Raw genomic sequence first — 19,446 nt, forward strand, 5'->3', positions numbered from 1 at the left:
AACGGAAGATGGCATCTATTCTGAAGTATTGTTTTTTTTTTAAAAAAAAAAAAGAAATTCACTTGAACAGAATAAAAAGTGCTGTTACTGTTCCTAAAAACTGAGGAAATCACAAAGGAGGGGCACCCACAAGTATTTCTGGATACCACGTACGGCTTCGTGAAATATTTCACATCTATGTACACGGGGGGGGGGGGAAGGTCTAAGACCTATCCTCCAAGAATAGGAATTCAGTTGCATGTCGAGTTGGGAATTAGCCACGGATACAATGGATTTCCAAAAAAGCGTGCTGCACCACCCAAATTTTTGGATGGAACGGTGTAAAACCAGGTGAAACTAAAACTGCCCTTTCCGGTCCTCCTTAGGCTGAGGGAGCGCAACCTTTCCGCTCTCCAGCGTCCCGTCGACCTTTGTTTCTTTTAGACCACAGGTAGGCAACCTCGGCTCTTTTATGACTCGTGGACTTCAACTCCCAGAATTCCTGAGCCAGCGTCCCGTCGACCTTTGTTTCTTTTAGACCACAGGTAGGCAACCTCGGCTCTTTTATGACTCGTGGACTTCAACTCCCAGAATTCCTGAGCCAGCATAGCTGGCTCAGGAATTCTGGAAGTTGAAGTCCACGAGTCATAAAAAGAGCCGAGGTTGCCTACCCCTGTTTTAGACGCATCCCCGAGCGCATACGGGGGCACTCTACCCTTTCGTGCTCTATGGTGAGCTGGAGGTGTCATGGCGGCCGTCGAGGTGGCAGCTGGATCTGGAGGCCTTACAGCTGATTGAGAAACCCCGGTCAGGACGGCTGGCCGGCAGAACTACTACGATCAGAGCTTTTTTCGAACAAAAAAACTCACCTGGCAACTTGCTGCTCTTCTTTTAAGCGGCTAAACCGAGGGACGCCCCCGACTGGGGTGGGGAAAAGCGGCGTCGGAGAACCCAGCTGATGGTTACTGCCGTGTTTTCTCCTTTCCGTGGACTGTGTTGAGCCCTGGCTGGGATGTCGTCGTGGCTGGGGGGCCTGGGTGCGGGTTTCGGCCAGTCCCTGGTGGGACAGGTCGGAGGCAGCTTATCGACACTGTCCGGGCACATCTCCAGCTTCACGAAGGATATGCTCTTAGAAGGGACAGAAGAGGTGGGAGGTAAGAAAAGGCGGCGATGGGGAGGGGAGTTAGGATCAAGCGGCAAAGATCCAAGTTGGCCAGAATATGGCAGGTTAGAGTTTCCGGATTGGGGATGGGGATTCTCCTCAAATATTCTCCAGTGAGATTGTGGAGATATTCTCCGTAAATGTTACCTGTATCCTGCAGGTGGAGAATGGCGGGCATATGTTTCCCTCCTGTGGGAAAAACAAGGAAGGGATCTTGGCCCAGGTACTTGAGGAAGGCAGTTGTTTTGAACATTGAACATAGGATGTTTTCTTTTTAATTCTGCCTTTCCTCCCTTAAACAATAACAACTCTGAATGTTGCAAACAAATAAGCAAAAAAAAATAATCTCCAGCCTGGTATACTACAAAGAATTTGGAACTGCAGCTTTCCTGGAGCAGTGGGCTAATGCCTCCTTAAGTAACACCAGCTGCCTGCAATTAGTGCAGGTTCGCATCCCACCAGGCTCAAGGTTGACTCAGCCTTCCATCCTTCCGAGGTAGGTAAAATGAGGACCCAGACTGTTGGGGGCAATTAAGCTGACTGTAATAATGCCGCTTGGGGGTGTGTGAAAGCCCTAATAAGCAGGCATATACATAGAATGAAGGCTACTGCTAAGCTTGTAAGCCGCCCTGAGTCTTCGGAGAAGGGCGGGATATAAATGGAATTAAAATAAAAAATAAAATAAAATTTATTTAAAACATTTATATATTGTAGCCCTCGACTTACATCAAACTCTGGGTGTCTCCCAATCAACAGTTAAAACAACATATATATGAATTTAAACCATAAATCCTCTCATCCACCTCATCCTATCCCAGTACTTGATCTTAGGTACTTTAAGGAAGGCTAGGAGGGTAGAGACTGTCACAGAAAAGGCATAGTTTCTAGACCCATAAGATGGCAATATTTAAAGGAAGGGACTAGGAACATGCTCACCCTATCTGTTGTGGTAGGGAGTGGCAGTCCTGTGGATAACCTGAGCTTGGGCTTTTAACGGTAATAAGCAGCATCTTGACTTGCATCCGTAAGGAAATTGGGAGCCATTGCAGCTCACACAACAGAGGTCTCATATGGGTAAACCTAGGGGTTACCGATCACTGCATGAACCACCATATTCTGGACCAGGTGCAGCTTCTGGGTAGTCTTCAAGTGCACCCACATGTACAGTGTATTGTAGTAATCCATATGGGAAGTGGCCCTCACAGTCCAGGAATGGATGCAGTTTGCACACCAGATGAATCAGTACAAAGACAACCTTGTCCCCCCCCCATCACCGCTCCTTGAGCGGAAATGGTGCGTTTAGAAGGCTCCCCCAAATTGCATACCCATTCAGTGCCACCCCATCCAGTCAGATGAAGTATCATCTGAGCCTGGGGGGCAAAAATCCAGAGCCATTCTGTCTTGCCAGGGTTGGACTAAGACTGATTCCTACCCATCCAGCCTCTAGCCTAGCACCTACAAGCTGACTGGAAATTCACACAACCCAAGGATCAAAGTATATACCATAGGGGGGAAAAAGTCTTGGGTGTTTGGATTATAAATTGATGGCTTTCTTTTTGTAAGATATTCTACTCTCTTAGGAGCCAAAGAAAAGGTTATAGGTGGATAAGACTGGTAAATTATCCCAAAGTAATTTCTTGAAACTAAAGATTTTTTGAATAAGGTTCTTATTAAAGGTTTTTATAGCTTTATGTATTAAAACATTCATTTCATCTGAACTAAGAAATAAGTATTAATGCAGTTGATCAAAATATTTAATATCTTCAAATCCTTATTATGAATAGTTCTGTTACAATAGGCATATCTTATGAGAGGAAGGATAGCAACACTGTAATATAGAGGAAGAAGATAGTACTGGACAAAACATGACAAAAGTATCAAAAGGCTCTTTAGATTGTAATTTTCCATAAATTATGTCACAAAGCGGTTTTAGAGAACCACTAACTGTATGTAATAATTTTAATTCAAATATGGAGAGAGTTGCTTGAATTAAGAGATTTACAGATTTAAATTTAATTGCTAATGAAGCACTAATTGAAGTATTTAGAAGTGATAGCAGGCTGTATGACAACAGATGGGATAGAAGAGAAAGTGCCAAAGTCCAAGACCTGTATTATAAGTAGTAGTATTATTACATTCAGACAAGACAATAGCATTCCATAATTCCTGTACAGATTACTGTTTTTTTCTATATGTATTACTTTCTTTTAAGAAAAGCTGTTAATTAATATAGATACTATACGAGTTCTTTCTGCACCTCATTATATGCATAGTACGTATGCTTTTCCTGCATGGAAGTGGCCTTCCTAACAATCATGCTATGTATTAATAAAGACGCCTCTAAGATATCATAATTTGTTGTACAACTTTTTTATTTTATTCTGAAGAAATAAAGTTGATTGGGAAGGCTTGAATAGCCTTCTGTCATACCTGCTTTGGGCTTATTTGGATAGCTGATCCTGTAGGCAGATGATATTTTTCTGCAATCTAAGTGTCACCAATATAATGCCAAACAAGAAAAACAGCCTGGATGGATTTGTAAGCCAAAGAGGCAGACCAGATGATTGACATTATAGTTCCCCATTTGAAATTAATCTGGCAGGTTGGTTAGAAAGGACTTCAGTAGCTAAACTGGTGATTAATTGATGGATTATATGGCCTTAAGTTTGTTTCCACTCTTGGCAACCATATAGATAGACTTTCTTCAGGATGGTTTTGTCTTCAGTCTGGCCTTTTTCAGTCTCTCAGTAGTTTATTCATCGCTATTGTAATCAACTCCATCCTTCTTGTTGCTGGTTATCCTTCATTCTCGTTCTTTCTTCTTTTCCCAATATTATGGACTTCTCAGGATGTGGGTCTTTACATAATGCATCCAAATTCTTACCTGGTCATTTATACCTTGACTAAGAATTCTGATTTGTTCCCTGAACCATTTGTTTGTTTTCATTGCTATTTACTATTTTTTCCAACACCAAAATTCAGTGTGTTCTTTCTATTCTGCTTCTTCAAAGGTCCATCTTTCATATTCATGGAATGTCACAAGGAAAGCCATTGTTTACATGATTGTAATCTTTATACATAATATGTTATAGCATCTGATTATCTTTTCCAAAGTTTATTTGGAAAAGATGCTATATATTTCATTTATACCCATTTAAATGCTAGTTTGTAGTATATTTCTTGACTGATGATTCCTTTACTGTAGAGTGCTCATCCTAAAACAAAATATCCACTATTTCTGTGTCTTCATTGTCAGTTCTAAGGCTGTTTGCTGAACCAATTGACATTATTTTGGTCTTTTTAATTAATCACAGTCCTATTTTTTAACTGTTCTTTCATTACTGGATGAAAGAAAGGACCCTTGCATAGATCTTTGGAGATTCAAGATGTTGTAAGATGTAGTGCAATGCTATCTTAACAGCATCATCTGCCAGTCTCTTTGTTTGGTAGAAAAATTTGCAAAGGGTCTAACAGCAGATCCGTGATGGTTTTCAGGTGGGCCAGCACTAGCCTTTCAAAGGTTTTCATAACTACGGATGTCAGGGCAACCGCTCTGAAGTCATTCAGCTCCTTGATGGAGGGTTTCTTAGGCACTGGGATTATAGTAGAGCAGTTGAAGCAAGGAACATAGCACATTTCTAGTGATTTATTAAAGATGGGGTGAAGATGGGGGCCAATTGGTCAGCACAAACTTTCAAGCAAGTAGTTACCTTATCTGGGCCTGGTGCTTTTCCAGATTTTTGTTTGTGAAATAGACCTTGCACATCTTTTTCTGTGATCACCAGAGGTGGTGGTGGTGGGCATAGGGATTGAGTCAGTTGTAGGAGACTTGTCTGTTTTTGGTGTATCTGAGATGGAGAGGGTGGTGATAGTTGACAGTGGTTTTCTCTCAAACCTACCGTAAAACACATTCAGGTCATCTGCCAGTTGTCAATTCCCTTCAGCATGGAGAGGAGGTTTGCTGTAGCCAGTGATATCTTTAAGGGGTTTCCACACATTTGCTGGCTCATTTGTTGAGAGCTGATTCCTCAGCTTTTCAGAGTAGCTTTTTTGCTCTGATCTCCCTTGTTAATACATTCCTGGCCTGATTATACAGTATGCTACCTCCTTTCCTGTATTCTTCCTCTTTGCCAGGACATAGCTGCTTGAGTTTATCTGTGAACCAAGGTTTGTTGTTGTGTATTCTCGGGCTTTTGGTTAGCACACATAGGACTTCACAAAAACTAACATATGATGTCACGGTATCTTTGAATTCATCCAAGACTGCAGAGGTAGCTTCAAAAACATTCCAATCTGTGCAGTCAAGGGAAGCATGTAGCTTTAACTTTACCTCCTCAGTCCAAGACTTTACTGATTTAATTGTTGGTTTTATGGTTTTAAGTCTTTGTCTATAAACAGATACAAGTTGAATCGTGATCATGGTAAAGACCAATAAGCATCTTTTAATGTAGTGTAGCAGTGATCTAAAATATTCTTGCCTCTAGTAAGACAGTTGACATGCTGAATGTATTTTGGCAGCTCTTGGCTTAAGTTAGCACTGTTGAAATCTCCTAACACAGGGGTGTCAAACTCAATTTCATTGAGGGCCGCATCAGCATTGCGGTTGCCCTCAGGGGGCCGGGCGGGTATGGCCAGGGTGGGCGTGGCCTACTGGGTGGGCGTGGCTAGAGTGCGTATGGCCTACTGGGTGGGCATGGCCAGCTCTACATCGTTCGCATCAAGGGTGCCTATGGGGGCCTAGTCAGGAGTGGGACAGATCTGAGGGTCTCTGGCAGAAGGAGGGTCTCTGGGCCAGGGCCAAGGCAGTGGGGGCCGTTCCCTCACTGTTTCCAGGATGGCTTTGCGGGCCACATGAAACCACTTCGCGGGCTAGATCCGGCCCCCAGGCCTTCTGTTTGACATGTCTGTCCTAACACAATGAGAAGTGAGTCTGAATATTTCTATTTAGTCCACAGTATCTGATCAGCTACAGTTTGAACATTGTTTATGCAAACTTGTGGTGAAATATATGTAGCAGGTAGAATAAATGAGGAAAACTCTCATGGACAATAAAACGTTTGCAATTGATAAATAATAAAATTATTCATTATTTTTATTATTTATTTATATTTATTATTACTATTTTATTATTTAATAAATAGAGAAAAAGGAAGGATTCTTGACCTTATGTATGACATCCTTCAGGTATTTGAACATGCTACTGAATCTTCTCATTTGGATATATTTCTCTAGGTTAAACTTGCCCATCTCTTTTAATGTCTTTTCATAGGACTTAGTTTCTAATACCTTGATCATTCTAATAATAATAATATAATAATAATAATAATAATAATAATAATAATAATAATAATAATAATAAGAAGAAGAAGAAGAAGAAGAAGAAGAAGAAGAAGAAGTAGTTGGGACCTTGGAGGTCATCTAGTCCAACCCCCCCTGCTCAGGCAGGAAACCTTATACCATTTCAGGCAAATGGCTGTCCAGTCTCTTCTTAAAAACCTCCAGTGTTGGAGCATTCACCACCTCTGGAGGCAGGTTGTTCCACTGGTTAATTGTTCTAACTGTCAGGAGGTTTCTCCTTAGTTCTAGGTTGCTTCTCTCCTTGGCTAGTTTCCATCCGTTGCTTTTTGTCCTGCTTTCAGGTGCTTTGGAGAATAGCTTGACTCCCTCTTCTTTGTGGTAGCCCCTGAGATATTGGAACATTGCTATCATGTCACCCCTCACTCTTCTCTTCGTTAAACTACACATACCCAATTCCAGCAACCGTTCCTTATATGTTTTGGCCTCCAGCCCCCTAATCATCTTTGTTGCTCTTCTCTGTACTCTTTCTAGAGTCTCGACATCTTTTTTACATCGTGGTGACCAAAACTGGATGCAGTATTCCAGGTGTGGCCTTACCAAAGCATTGTAAAGTGGTATTAGTACTTCACTTGATCTTGATTCTATCCCTCTGTTAATGCAGCCTACCACTGTGTTGGCTTTTTTGGCAGCTGCAGCACACTGCTGGCTCATATTTAAGTGATTGTCTACTAGGACTCCGAGATCCCTCTCACAGTTACTACTATTGAGCAGGGTACCACCTATACTATACCTGTGCATTTGATTTTTCCTGCCTAAATGTAGAACCTTACTTTTTCACCATTGAATTTTATTTTGTTAGATAGTGCCCAGTGTTCGAGTCTGTCCAGATCCTTCTGTATCTTAAGCCTATCTTCTGGAGTATTGGCTATTCCTGCCAGCTTGGTGTCGTCTGCAAATTTGATGAGTTCCCCATCTATCCCCTCATCCAAGTCATTAATGAAGATATTGAAGAGCACTGGGCCCAGAACAGAGCCCTGGGGCACCCCACTACACACTTCCTTCCATGTAGATGCAGTTCCATTGAGGACCACACGCTGAGTACGGCCTGTCAGCCAGCTACGAATCCATCTGGTGGTGATGCTATCTAACCCACATTTTTCTATCTTATCAAGTAGTAGGTTGTGATCTAATTTATCAAATGCCTTACTGAAGTCCAAGTAAATTATATCTACAGCATTCCTCTGGTCCACTAATTTTGTCACTTGGTCAAAGAATGTAATAAGATTTGTCTGGCATGATCTGTTTTTGACAAACCCATGTTGACTTTTAGTGATGACTTTGTTTGCATCAAGGTGTTCGCTGATTTGTTGTTTGATTATCTTTTCCAGAATCTTCCCAGGTATTGAGGTCAGGCTGATAGGTCTGTAGTTTCCTGGATCTATTTTTTTCCCTTTTTTGAAGATGGGAACTACATCAGCTCTCTTCCAGTCCTCTGGTAGTTACCCAGTGCTCCAGGATCTTTGAAAAATATAGTTCAGTGGTTCTGAGATCGCGTCTGCCAGTTCCTTGAGAACCTTGGGGTGTAATCCATCTGGTCCTGGTGATTTGAACTCGTCTAGGCTGGACAGGTGTTCACTTACCATTTTTTTGCCTATCTTAACTTGCATTTCTATTCTGTTTTTTATTGATTGGTTTGAACCTATTATAATTTTTTTCTGATTTCAAAGAATGCAATACTCAAAGGTGGGAATCTGATTAAAGAAAGATACAGTTACATAACTATTTATTGTGAGTTCCACAATTATATTTGTTTTGGTGTATTTGCATTTTTGGAGCAACATCCCACTGTTGGCTCAGTGTTGAAAACTAAAGGCAAATCTGATCAATTTTATCTGCAAAAAATAATAAAAATCATCCAAGGTGAGGCATTTTGAGCTCCCTAGAATTAAACAGAAATCCCATGTTTGGTACTTGTGTTGATGTAATCTGTGTGTGTCTCTCTCTCTCTGTGTATATATACACACAAAGATACATACATACACACACATGTTTATATACGTGTACTTCAAATACCCATATTTTGCAGAGAGCAGGTCTTATATTAATTTTTGCTCCAAAAGACGCATTAGGGCTTATTTTCCGGTTAGGTTTTATTTTGGGGAAAATGTGGTACTAAATGCATCCATCTGGCTGGCAATGTTAACTGGGGCTGATTTTGGGGATGGGGCTTATATTATGAGCGTTCTGAAAAGTCATGCTAGGGCTTATTTTCCAGTTAGGTCTTATTTTTGGGGAAACAGAGTATCAGGTTTCATCTTCATTCTGTTCCTGCTCTTTTCAGATGCTGCAGTTGATTTTCCTGTATCTAACAGTGGTCCAAGAGATGTAGAAAGCCTTCATGCAACACTGAGATCAGAGGTAGGATGCTATTTCTGAAAAACAGTAGAAGCAAGTAGAAAAATTACAGTTTTGTTCTTGTGTTTGGGAGTCAGACCCAGTATGTATTCTAAATTAAATTAGCTTTAGGCTATTGTTTGTTAATCTTTCGATGCATTTGTCCCTAGAATAACAGGTTGAAAAAGTTTTGCAATGATCTTGAAGAAAAGAATGAAGTAGCAGAGCTTCAGATAAAGCAACAGTGTATAGAGTACCGTAATCAGCTACAGCAGAAAGAGGTAAATAATGGCTCAAACTAGTTCCACAACATTTTGTTTGTGTCTTTATGTACTTAATAGGATTGCAAGCTAGTTTTTAAAGACAGGTGTGCAGTATGGGTGTGTGTTGTAAATATATGTTACTGGTTCTTTTATTGAAATCTTAGCTGTCATTTTTGAGGTAAATTATGTGGCATCAAACCTTTTTACAAATCATACTTTATCTTGAATCATTAAGGATCTGCATAACAAGATATTCTTTATATTATTTTTATGTTGTTCTACTTAGGTTTAAGGAAGTTTATGGTTCATTTGTAATAGAATTTTTTTGAAAGAGGAATAGCTACTGTTCTCTATGAAGTCTGGAATTAGTTTAGGGAGATTGCTGAAATTTCTCTGAGTATTGAACCCTAGAAATATGGTATACAGATATGTAGAAATCAGTGCAGCATAGAATATGTTCAACAACATAAAAATGTAATTAGAACCAGTCTGAGCCACTTTCCTATAGTGTATCAGTCTGTTCTATCCTGTGAATTGTAGTGTTGGAGAGATTTTTGCAGACTTCCTTGGATTACAGGAAGAACAAATTATTCAGTAGCTGCTAGAGTAAAATGTGAATGCGAGAGTCACTAGAAAAGACTGTGAAGATTGGAAAAGATTGGAAGATTGGAAAAATAGAAGGCAATAAAAAAGAGACCGGTAGAAGACAAGTTGATGCTACATAGACTTGATGAAATGTTATCCATTCTGTCATGAAAAGTTTAAAGTGGTTGAGTGACTGAACAGCTATTTTATCCATGTTTAATTGTCCTAAATACCAAAAATATAGATTTGTTATTATACTAAATTCCCATACGTATGTATTTTACATTCAGTGTTTGAGCTAATAAATTTTTTTAAACAAACATATTTTAACAAGTAATTTTCCTTCTCTGACAAATCATTGCATGTAATTTATGTTTTCTTATATCAAAGATTTTAAAAAAGCAATGTTTAACAATATGAAACAATATGTAAAAGATTAAAAGTTGCAGTTAATGTTGGATTGAACATTTTCTTTACTGAAATATACATGTCTTGTTCTAGGTGGAAATCAGCCATCTTAAAGCCAGGCAGAATGCTTTACAGGAGCAACTACAGAAAATGCAATCAGCTGCTCAGTCATCACAGTTAAAAACTCTTGTTTCTCCATCAGCCACTGGATCAGCTTCTTTTGTTCCTGTTGTTAGACAGCATTCTTCTGATTTTCATAGAGATGATATGGATTTTGGAGATGTGATCTGGTCTCAACAAGAAATAAACCGACTGTCCAGTGAAATTTCTAGGCTCGAATCTGAAGTTGAACACTGGAAGCAGATTGCACAAGTGAGTCTCTTTTCTGAATAACGTAAAATAGTTTACAAACATTGTATGTATTGCACTTACTTTGAATTACATATATACATTTGTATCCAACACACTATTTCCTTTCAGGAAATACAGTATGATACAAAAGTACAGAAAGGGGATAAGAAATAGGTAAACAAATTATACTTCTGTAATGCAAAAATGTTGCTGAATCTAGTTTATAGTAAACCGGTCATTACATTTCTCTACGTACTAATTATCCTTGAAAACCATCTTTGCTTCTACCATGTCCCCACACTGTTTCATTGCTTTTTGCTCTTTAAAACTGTCATCTTTCTCTTTTTGAAGATTTCCTCAACCACTTGCTTGGACTTTCGCCTTCTGCTTGATTCGTCCATTTTTCCCCCTTATATTTGTAAAGCACTATGGGGGCAGTATATAATGTGTTTTCCCGAAAATAAGACCTAACCAAAAAACAAGCCCTAGCTTGTAATATAAGCCCTAGCCCCAAAATAAGCCCCAGTTAAGATTGTCGGCGAGACAGATGCAGTTAGTACGTCCATTGCAATACAGGAGTTGGCGAGTGCGTGGGGCCCGATGGTGTTCTGCAGTAGCCGCAGCCTGCTGGCCCCTTGGCCAGGGCATTCTGGGACTGCGCAACTCACGCAGCACAGGTCTGGCAAGCCAGACTGCATGCCTGCCCTCTGTGCCTCTGTCTCTGCTTGCTGCCAGTGCCACTGATGGGAGCCGGCCTGAAATGTCAAAAGAGCTGGGGATGGAGGCAAGCAGAGGCTGCCTCTTTTCTATTCCTGCCCTGGTTTGGGGAATTCGGCGGGCAGGCAGGGGTGGGGGCTGGCTGGAGCCTCAACAATCAGTTTCTCTCTCACCCTCACCCCGAAGCAGCCTCTGGAGGCGGCCTGCACTGCCCAGCGGGGTTGCCGGCTTTCTCTTCCTCTGCGGACGAGTGGGAAAGGAAGCTGGGCATCCCAAGATGTCCCACTCTGGGAGGCAGCTCAGGTTTCACTCAATGGGGGAGGAAGGCTTTGGAAAGTGCCTTTTCATTTGCATTCATCGTCAATATTGTAATCCATTCTTTTATTTCTCAAAAAAAATTAAATGATTTGTATTTACGATTAGCCTCCTTGAATGCCAATGGGAAGGTGCAGTATGAATTCTGCACGTGAGCCGCAGAGATACAGACACCTGCACCTTCAAAACTCACAACGCTTCCTTGCTTAGGGTGCACCACTTCTTTACGGGTGCGTCCAACTTCGCAGCTCAGCTAAACTCTTCAGCTGTGGTGGTGGGCTACAGTTTCCACCGCCTTCAGGAAGCTTGGGCGATGGAAACCTTAGGCCAGGCTCCCCATAGCTGAAGCAATCCGGCTCACCCAGGGTCAAGTTGGCCGTTGCAGTTAGCTTGTCCCACGTATGCGGCTGAGCTGGAGGACGAGGGTGGGTGGGAGTTACAACAGCACTGAAATAAAATGACATGACCATTTTACACGTGTATGACCGTTGCAGCACACCCATGATCACATGATCAAAATTTGGATGCTTGGCGACTGACTCACATTTATAATAGTTGCAGTGTCCCAGGGTCATGTGACCCTCTGACAAGCAAAGTCAGTGGAGAAACCAGGTTCATTTAACAACTCTGTTATTAATTTAACAACTGCAGTGATTCACTTAACAAATGTGGCAAGAAAAATGGTAAAATGGGGCAAAACTCACTTAGCAAATGGCTCTCTTAGCAACATAAATTTTGGGCTCAATTGTGGTTGTAAGCCGAGGTCTATTTGTACTGCTTTCATATTGGTCACTAATTTTTGCATTCAGTCCATTTTTTGCTCATTGATTCATTTGTCACTCATTTGTTTTGGATGCTCTCTATGTTTACCATTCTTGTTTTTAAGCAACCCATTCCCTCTTTCCCTGTTCCCACTTTCCACTCATTTTGTTGGAGATTAATCTACTTTCTAATCCTTTTTGTACAGGATTCAGCCTTATCTTATTGCAGTAATTCTACTTTTGCTCTAGTTTCTTTTACTTCATTCTTTTGTTTTCAAGCCCATTACTTTACCAAGACTCACTTTTCCTACTACCAAAAAATGGCCTGCCCTATATTTAGAACCTCTTACTTTTTTTTATTCCTTTCTAGATGTACATATAAATAGACTTATATTTACATAGTTGAAGCAAACTGACATTTTTCTAAGCATATATTGACCAATCACCATTCTCATTCATTCTTGGTTCTCCAGTCAACCCAGTCATCGTTCTGTATTCTTAACATCTCATTCTTACTCATCCATTTATGTCACCTATTAAAATATTTGTCCAGATCCCATTAATTCAGACTATTGCACATGTTTTGTTCCACTTTGATTATCAGGGTAGCAACCAATAACCCTATCTACTGTCACCCAATCTATGGATCCCTACTTTCATATGCACTCCCAATAATTTGCATTATGCACATTCATATTTGTATTTATAATTAAACCTACACTTACCCTTGTTCTATGAATTCTTCTACTCCACAGGATTAGACCACTTTTGTTCAACTTTGTAATTTTCTTGATTTTTCTGTTCATTTTACAGGACCTATTCTTCTTACATTTTTGCTGATTCATTTCTTTGCCATTTAATGAGACTTTAAGGTATAAGAATATAAGCCATAATGTACCTTATAGTAGGGGTTCCCAACCGGGGGTGCAAGACGATATTCCAGGGGGTACAAAAACTTGGGTTTAGAAGTTTCAAAATTATAGTGTATATGCATAACCAGGTATTACTTTTGTAAGGGGTGCGAGAATATATCAGAAGTGTTCTAGGATTACGGGGTATAGAAAAGGTTGAGAACTGTGCCCTGTTGTTGTTGTTGTTGTTGTTAGTTGCGAAGTCATGTCCGACCCATCGCGACCCTATGGACAATGTTCCTCCAGGCTTTCCTGTCCTCTGCCATCTTCTGGAGTCCATTTAAGCTCATGCCTACTGCTTCAGTGACTCCATCCAGCCACCTCATTCTCTGTCGTCCCCTTCTTCTATTGCCCTCAATCTTTCCCAGCATTAGGCTCTTCTCCAGTGAGTCCTTCCTCCTCATTAGGTGGCCAAAGTATTTGAGTTTTAGCTTCAGGATCTGGCCTTCTAAAGAGCAGTCAGGGTTGATCTCCTCTAGGACTGACCGGTTTGATCGCCTTGCAGTCCAAGGGACTCGCAGGAGTCTTCTCCAGCACCAGAGTTCAAAGGGCTCAATTCTTTTGCGCTCAGCCTTTCTTATGGTCCAACTTTCACTGCCATACATTGCAACTGGGAAGACCATAGCCTTGACTATACGCACTTTTGTTGACAGGGTGATGTCTCTGCTTTTTAGTGTGCTGTCTAGATTTGCCATGGCTTTCCTCCCGAGGAGCAAGCGTCTTTTAATTTCTTGACTACAGTCCCCATCTGCAGTGATCTTGGAGACCAGGAAAATAAAATCTGTCACTACCTCCATTTCTTCCCCATCTATTTGCCAGGAATTGAGAGGGCCGGATGCCATGATCATGGTTTTCTTAATGTTTAGTTTCAACCCAACTTTTGCACTCTCCTTCTTCACTCGCAACAAGAGACTCTTCAGTTCCTCTTCACTTTCTGCCATTAGAGTGGTATCATCTGCATATCTTAGGTTGTTGATATTTCTTCCAGCAATCTTAATTCCAACTTTTGATTCATCTAGCCCTGCCTTTCTCATGATGTGCTCTGCATATAAGTTAAATAGGCAAGGCGACAGTATACAGCCTTGCCGGACTCCTTTCCCAATTTGGAACCAATCAGTGGTTCCGTGTCCAGTTCTCACTGTTGCTTCTTGGCCCGCATATAGGTTTCTCAAGAGACAAATAAGATGTTCTGGTACTCCCATCTCTTTAAGAACTTGCCACAGTTTGTTATGATCCACACAATCAAAGGCTTTAGCATAGTCAATGAAGCAGAAGTAGATGTTTTTCTGGAACTCCCTAGCTTTCTCCATGATCCAGCGTATGTTGGCTATTTGATCTCTAGTTCCTCTGCCTCTTCGAAATCCTGCCTGTACTTCTGGTAGTTCTCGATCCACATACTGCTGGAGTCTAGCTTGTAGGATTTTAAGCATAACTTTACTAGCATGAGAAATGAGTGCAATGGTGCGATAGTTTGAACATTCTTTGGCACTGCCTTTCTTTGGAATTGGAATGTAAACTGATCTTTTCCAATCCTGTGGCCACTGTTGAGTTTTCCAAATTTGCTGGCAAATTGAGTGTAGCACTTTTACTGCATTGTCTTTTAAGATTTTGAATAGCTCAGCTGGAATACTGTCACCTCCACTAGCTTTGTTGTTGCTCAGCTTTTCTAAGGCCCACTTCACTTCACATTCTAGGATGTCTGGCTCGAGGTCAGTGACCACCTCATTGTGATTATCAGGGACGTTAAGCTCATTCTTGTATAGTTCTTCTGTGTAATTTTGCCATCTCTTCTTAATCTCTTCTGCCTCTGTTAGGTCCCTGCCATTTTGATCCTTTATCATGTCCATTTTTGCATTGAACGTTCCCTTCATCTCTCCAATTTTCTTGAAAAGATCTCTGGTCCTCGCTATTCTATTGTTTTCTTCTATTTCTTTGCACTGTTCATTTAAGAAGGCATTCTTATCTCTTCTAGCTATTCTCTGGAATTCTGCATTCAATTGGGTGTATCTTTCTTTTTCTCCCTTGCCTTTTGCTTCCCTCCTTTCCTCAGCTATTTGCAAAGCTTCCTCAGACAGCCATTTTGCTTTCTTGCATTTCTTTTTCTTTGGGATGGTTTTGGTTGCTACCTCTTGTACAATGTTGCGAACCTCTGTCCATAGTTCTTCAGGCACCCTGTCTATCAGATCTAATTCCTTAAATCTATTTGTCACCTCTACTGTATATTCAACGGGGATATGATTTAATTCATACCTGACTGGCCTGGTGCTTTTCCCTACTTTCTTCAGTTTAAGCCTAAACTTTGCAACAAGAAGCTCATGGTCTGAGCCACAGTCAGCTCCTGGTCTTGTTTTTACTGACTGTATAGAGCTTCTCCATCTTTGGCTGCAGAGCATATAGTCAATCTGATTTCTGTGTTGACCGTCTGGTGATGTCCATGTGTAGAGCCGTCTCTTGGGTTGTTGGAAAAGAGTGTTTGCTATGACCATCGTATTCTCTTGACAAAATTCTATCAGCCTGTGCCCTGCTTCATTTTGTACTCCAAGGCCAAACTTGCCTGTTATTCCAGTTATCTTTTGGCTTCCTACTTTAGCATTCCAATCCCCCATGATGATAAGGACATCATTTTTGGGTGTTAGTTCTATAAGGTGCTGTAGGGTTTCATAGAACCGGTCAATTTCATCCTCTTCAGCACCGGTGGTTGGGGCATAGACTTGGACTACTGTGATATTGAATGGTTTGCCTTGGATTCGAACTGAGATCATTCTGTCATTTTGAGGATTGTATCCCAGTATTGCTTTTCCTACTCTTTTATTGACTATGAAGGCTACTCCATTTCTTCTGAGGGATTCTTGCCCGCAGTAGTATACCTGATGGTCATCTGAATTAAATTCACCCATTCCTGTCCATTTTAGTTCGCTGATACCTAAGATGTCGATGTTCAGTCTTGTCATCTCTTGTTTGACCACGTCCAGCTTGCCTTGATTCATGGATCTTACATTCCAGGTTCCTATGGAGAAAAAATCTTTACAGCATCGGACTTTCCTTTCACCACCAGACATATCCACAGCTGAGCGTCCTTTCGGCTTTGGCCCAGTCGCTTAATTCTTTCTGGCGCTACTAGTACTAGCCCTCTGCTCTTCCCCAGTAGCATATTGGACGCCTTCCGACCTGAGGGGCTCATCTTCCAGCGTCATATCGTTTTGCCTTTTGGTACTGTCCATAGGGTTTTCATGGCAAAGATACTGGAGTGGGTTGCCATTTCCTTCTCCAGTGGATCACGTTTTGTCAGAACTCTCTGCTATGACCTGTCCGTCTTGGGTGGCCCTGCACGGCATAGCTCATAGCTTCATTGAATTACGCAAGCCCCTTCGCCACGACAAGGCAGTAATCCATGAAGGGGATGCCCTGTAGTAATTAATAATTTATTAAATTTATATGCTGCCTGATTCTCAAGGCTTTCACATAATGCATTTAGTAAGAAACATAGGTATAGACTAAGTTACCATGCATGCTGATATATCACAATGCAGCATTCTCTGCTAATGATAAGGATGTTATCAAATGCCGCAAAAAACTACTTTTATCCCATGTTCATATGATTCCCTCCAATTTGGATCAGTAACGTAGACATTATCACGCAAGCTATCATTGTTGGCCACATTACACAAAGTGAAAATATATTCTACGTACTAGAGTTAGAATTAGTGTTAGGGGAAAACTAGTAAAATATATTCTTAGCTTTTCTCTTTAAATGGCAGTAAGTAAGAGATGTATTATTAATTCCCTTATTTCTAAATTCAGTATGCCTTTATTAATGGAACTTGCCTGTGTGGCACAAGAGTTGTTTATTTCTAGTGCAGTCTTCTGTTTAATATTAGATTCAGAGTCTACAATCTCTGCAGGTTTATAGTGGACTTAAACATCATTACATATTTTTATTTGTGGCAATGAATAAAACAAAATAAATAAAACAGAACATTAGTAACTATGCTGCATTTTTTTCTAACATCAGGAATTCTGAATATTTATGTATGTTTCTGTAACAGTTTTGTTTTTCAGCATAAACACAAATCTTAAGTTTATACTAGGAATAGTGCTTTAGTATGTTTAATGGGGCAGGGTGGGAAGAAAAGGCAAACTGCTACACATGTCTGAGCTTTAGCTTATGAAGCTCCTAAATTATTGACTGAAGCTAACATAAATGCAATATGTAAAACACAAGGCACGTGTTTAATCATTATGGTGGGTCCTGGTGTTCTGTTCACTAGACCACACTCATAGTATAGTTTGAAACTTTTGATTTATTAAACACTATTCGAGAATAATTTTCTAAAATTTTAAGATCCTCCCATGTTGCTGCTGCATACCATTATTAAGCCTAAGCCACTTTCAGCATTTTAAATTTCTTTTTTTCTCCACCATCACATTTAGTTTTCTAAGCCTCAAGGTGAAAATAGTACAGATCAGAATGAAATCTGCAAACTGCAAAATATTATCAAGGTAAAAAAACCAACATCTCTTTTCCTAAGTGAGATCACTCCTTATAGTTACTGTAGGCTTAGGATAATCATCTAATGCACAGACATTTATGAATGTTTTTTGAAGTTCTTTTGAATAAAATACCTGAATTTGAATTTAAATATAAATCTTGAAATATTTATTATCATGTTTTCTTATTAATTAAAGCAGTGATTTGTATTGTATCTTTTGACTGCTGCTTAATAAAACAACAGGGTAGAACCTCAGAATCATTCATGGACATTTCTTACTAAAAGTTCCAGATTTTACTTTGTAAGTGATTCAGTCTTCAGATATTTTGCATTGTTAGTGAATAAAATACCCCAGAGTGAACTTTAAACTTTACATTTAAATTTAAAAACCATAATAACTTTTAACGATAAAGCCATGAACTTTGCTTTTCATTAATTGCATATTCTAGGAACTGAAACAGAAATTGAGCCAAGAAATAGATGACCACCAGCATGAACTTTCAGTATTGCAAGATGCACATCATCAGAAGTTAGCAGAGATAAGCCGACGTCATAGGGAAGAACTAAGTGAATATGAGGAACGAATAGAAGAATTGGAGGATCAGTTACCGAAAGGTCTTGATTGTTAAGTGTTTTAAGAATTTTAAGACATTATTACCATATTAAGCTTGTAAAATAAGTACCAGATTTCAAGTTATAATCTTATTCCAAGCAGTACTTTATATAATTTACAAATTCTGAACTGCTGAGCACCCACAACAGATAATGACATTTTCTAGGTATAACCTGCAAGAAATAATTTTTAAAAATCATTTATATATTCTGACTATCCACAATTGTAAAATGAGTTTAAAGGGGAGCTTTATAAATGTGGGAATGATTAGACGCCATGACCACATTGATGGTTTTGTTTCTCAGGCTTATGGTCATAGGGGGGATCATTGACTGTGAATTGGGCAGCTATATAATATGTAAATGAATAAACAAACAAATCTGTCTTTCTTGGGCATGAAGTTGGAAGTAGTTTAGGAATTCATGGCTACTATAATAACTGTAGGCCTGACCTGAGCCACTGAGTGCCTGAAGGGGGATGGAGGTAGAGGAGGATCTCAAAATAATGGTGGCTTGACATCCAAGTTATCTATTGATTCTGTATAGTTTTCTCCTTACAATGCAAAAGAGGAAAAATATTCACTCGTAATGAAGATATGCATGCAGGATATATGGTTAAATTATGTGTGTTTCAAGTATTAGCAATAATTGCAAATTCAGCAGAAAGGCCTTACCACACATCTCTCTTCATATGCCTACTGTATTTATAATAGCAATGGCACTTAGACTTATATACCACTTCATAGTGCTTTACAGCCCTCTCTAAGTGGTTTGCAGAATCAGCATATTGCGCCTCCCCAACAATCTGGGTCCTCATTTTACCAACCTTGGAAGGATGGAAATATCCATTAAATCAGTAGGTCATGAGAAATAAAGCTTAATTTAAAACTGTGAGAATATATAAAATCCAGACATTTTTGCAGTGCAGTAGGCAATCAAGTACATGGCTTCCTTATCATTGGCAGTAAAAATTCTAATTTAGCCGAACCATATCTGTGAGTTTCTGCAATGTTGTAAAAAAGCTTTGCAAAGTACCTATTTTTAATACTTTATGCAAAATAAATTAAGAAATACTTGATTTTACAAAATGTTACCTTTTATTTATGTTTTAACTTTGTTATTTTTACTTATTTAATCAATATAATTATAACATTATGATGCAGTACTTCTTGGTTCTAATATAAATTTATGTTTCCTTGC

The 19,446-nt window shown here is 39.8% G+C and overlaps 1 protein-coding gene across 3 annotated transcripts in view; it reads left to right on the forward strand.

Annotated features, from left to right (window-relative positions):
• The first annotated feature begins 400 nt into the window (after nucleotides 1-400).
• Nucleotides 401-19,446, forward strand: part of TRIP11 (thyroid hormone receptor interactor 11) — a 50,184-nt gene continuing 31,138 nt past the window's right edge. Inside the window, exons 1-6 of one of the 3 annotated variants that reach the window (XM_081331193.1) lie at nucleotides 401-524; nucleotides 8,781-8,857; nucleotides 9,004-9,114; nucleotides 10,183-10,461; nucleotides 17,576-17,644; nucleotides 18,084-18,258. In XM_081331193.1, the coding sequence (XP_081187319.1) occupies nucleotides 10,240-10,461; nucleotides 17,576-17,644; nucleotides 18,084-18,258 (466 nt within the window). In that variant the 5' untranslated portion in view covers nucleotides 401-524; nucleotides 8,781-8,857; nucleotides 9,004-9,114; nucleotides 10,183-10,239. Of the gene's footprint in view, nucleotides 525-734; nucleotides 1,134-8,780; nucleotides 8,858-9,003; nucleotides 9,115-10,182; nucleotides 10,462-17,575; nucleotides 17,645-18,083; nucleotides 18,259-19,446 lie in introns of those variants that run through there. The other 2 variants (XM_081331191.1, XM_081331192.1) reach the window with 2 other exon arrangements.

This window comes from Vipera berus, assembly GCF_964194415.1.
Source record: "Vipera berus genome assembly, chromosome: 1".
Taxonomy (NCBI): Eukaryota; Metazoa; Chordata; class Lepidosauria; order Squamata; family Viperidae; genus Vipera; species Vipera berus.